This window comes from Pinus tabuliformis, chromosome 2_2 (assembly GCF_031772625.1).
Source record: "Pinus tabuliformis cultivar Carrire ecotype Pingquan chromosome 2_2, CPIR1, whole genome shotgun sequence".
Taxonomy (NCBI): Eukaryota; Viridiplantae; Streptophyta; class Pinopsida; order Pinales; family Pinaceae; genus Pinus; species Pinus tabuliformis.
This window is the reverse complement of record NC_142300.1, coordinates 463,839,179-463,841,766: the sequence shown is the minus strand read 5'-3', so window position 1 is coordinate 463,841,766 and position 2,588 is coordinate 463,839,179. Positions and strand designations below refer to the sequence as shown.

General features: G+C 40.3%; 1 protein-coding gene across 1 annotated transcript; it reads right to left on the bottom strand.

Annotated features, from left to right (window-relative positions):
• Positions 1–200: 200 nt before the first annotated feature.
• Positions 201–2,094, bottom strand: LOC149193310 (uncharacterized). Its single transcript, XM_089406569.1, has 2 exons — positions 608–2,094; positions 201–485 (listed from the first exon to the last, which is right to left on the bottom strand). Exons 1-2 carry the CDS (start codon positions 1,139–1,141, stop codon positions 282–284), a joined length of 738 nt encoding a protein of 245 aa, XP_089262695.1. The 5' UTR covers positions 1,142–2,094; the 3' UTR covers positions 201–281.
• Positions 2,095–2,588: the final 494 nt, after the last annotated feature.

Sequence of the window (2,588 nt, the reverse complement as noted above, 5' to 3'; positions counted from 1 at the left end):
TCTATATTCTAGCTATTACAAACATACATCAAATTTTTAAGCATATTATAAAACATAAAACATTTAAGCATATTATAAAACATAAAACATAGAGCATATTATGATTTATCTAGCAAGTGAGCAACTGTCAACATTTGTCATGTCCAAAATTCAAATAATAATGTTTACAAAATATGTCGCTTGATCACCGCCAAGCCAAAAAGGTTCAAAATTCAAATTCACAAGTCTACAAGTCTAATGAGTAATCTATGACAAAAAGTAGTAGATTGTGAATATATCTACTAATCTCTCCTCCTTCCACCACGAATAGAACGTGGTGGCGGGCCTCCACGTGGTGGCAATGAAGAAGATGGTGCCTGTGTAAGTCGTGGCACTGAAACTGATGAAGAAGAACCCCCTGTTGTTGGTGTTGAACCATGGAACCTAGGAACCAAGGGACCAGATGGGGGTGGGGGTGGTGGCATATCAACACGGTCATCATCATCCTAGAATCGCTCAAAAAATTCATGCAAAAAAAAAAACACTAGTTAACAAAAAAATTAAAAACATGAATTAGAGAAATGCTTTATAAGGGAAAATTGGAAAATTCATACCACAATGGACATACCTGGATAAGAGCATCCTCTAATTGCTCTAGTCGCAACACTCCATCCTCCAAATTGGGCTCCTCTGGATTCTTGTCCCAAATCAACAAGTCTTTATTAGACTTTGCATCTTCACAGTAATGGGACAACAATCGCAAGTTGTAATGAACATAAACCAAGCTCTCTGCCCGGTCTAAACTCAACCTGTTCCTTTTAACACTGTGGATGAAAGAATAAGAGCTCCAACACCTCTCTGCAGAAGAAGTGTTTACCACCTGTGATAGCACCCGCAATGCCAAACTCTGTAGAAGTGGAGTACCCCCTCCATGCATGTTCCACCACTCAAGAGCAGAAAAAGTCTCTCGATCTTTAATTGCATGCATGCTCCCAAATGGACCAGTGTTGAGCGTATAGTTGCTCACCTGTCTCCGTACCAATGCAGCGTCCTCCTCATCAGGGATTAATTTACTCAATGCAGCCATATATTTTTCGTGAACCTCTTTATCTTGGTGTGGTTTTCTCCTGCTTCCCCCCCAGGTGCTGGTGTTGAAAGCCATGATGGATGATAGTATTTAGGTGTCAAAACATATGCTAATGCATGCAATGGAATATTTAGCATTTCCCATCGGTTTTGCACCTCTACATGAATATAATTGTACAAGGTGGTATCTCTAGGCTCAACAATGTCTTTAATCTGCCCCAACATGCTATCCATTTGCTCATACACCTCCCCAATTACTGGTCGATCTGAATCTGCAAACTTGATCATGTAATAAATTGGTTTGGTGAATTGCAAAACATATTTAACCTGTGACCAAAAGTAACTGTCAAGAACAGTGTCCTTGACTGCATTAGCACCATCTGTGTCAGTGTTAATTTCATCCCATGTTTCAGCACACACCAGATTAGTTAAAGCTTGTCTCACCTTCACTAGCCGCCTAAAGGTGAGGTAATAACTAGCAAATCTTGTCTTTGCAATTTTAAGCAATTGCAACTTGGAGTAAGTGCCATAGAAGTAGTTTACCCTTGTATGCCCTATGATGAATTTAATGAGCTGCTTCCCTTTCCTGTAAACCTCAGCAATCCACCCACAATCTTTGTGTTTCACAATATCATGCATCAAAAGGTTCAATGTGTGAACCAGGCACCCAGACCAAAAGATGTGTGGATGAGTACGCTCAATAATTTTTCCTGCTGCCTTACAATTTGCTGCATTATCTGTGATCACTTGAACCACATTATTCGGACCAACATCTTTGATTGATTTCAATAGGAGATCTGCAATGTTTTGTGCAGATGCAGTGATGGAGGAGGAGTCATGACATGCAATAAATACTGCACCACTAGAAGAAACACCAAGAACATTTATCAAATGTTGGTTTCTAATATTTGTCCACCCATCTGATACAATGGATACCCCAGAATCTACCCACTCATTTGTAAAACGTGTCAAAGCTCTTTGAACCTTAGCTTTTTCTCTTTCTAATAACACTGTTCTAGCTTTCTCATAGTTGGGGGCCTTGTATCCTTTTGGGGCTCCATTGATGGCCTTTACCATTTCATGCCAATAGGGAGAGCGAAGCACATTGAATGGTACACCGCAAGCACAAAGAAAACGGACTATCTTTCCATCCACATCATCCCTCCCAGCAACATTAAGGAAATCCCCTATTGTTCTTCTACCTCCAGAGCTTGCAGAAGTACCATGAGGAGATGAGCAACTACCAAATTTAGAGGTTGCACTTGATTCAGAATGAGTTTCTTGTTTCTTGTTTTTTTGTTGTGCAACCATCTCTATTTGGATGTATTTTCTTCTTTCTTCAGTTGAAATGTTTGGGCAAATTTGTACCCCCACAGAACCCTTTTTTTCATCACTGTCCAGCACCCCACAAAGATGCCTCCTCAGACGGGTATATGAACCACAATATGGTTTTCCTCCATGACAACCATGAGGGCACACAAATTTGTAAGATCCACCACCCTTTCCCCCATCAAGTTTGGTCA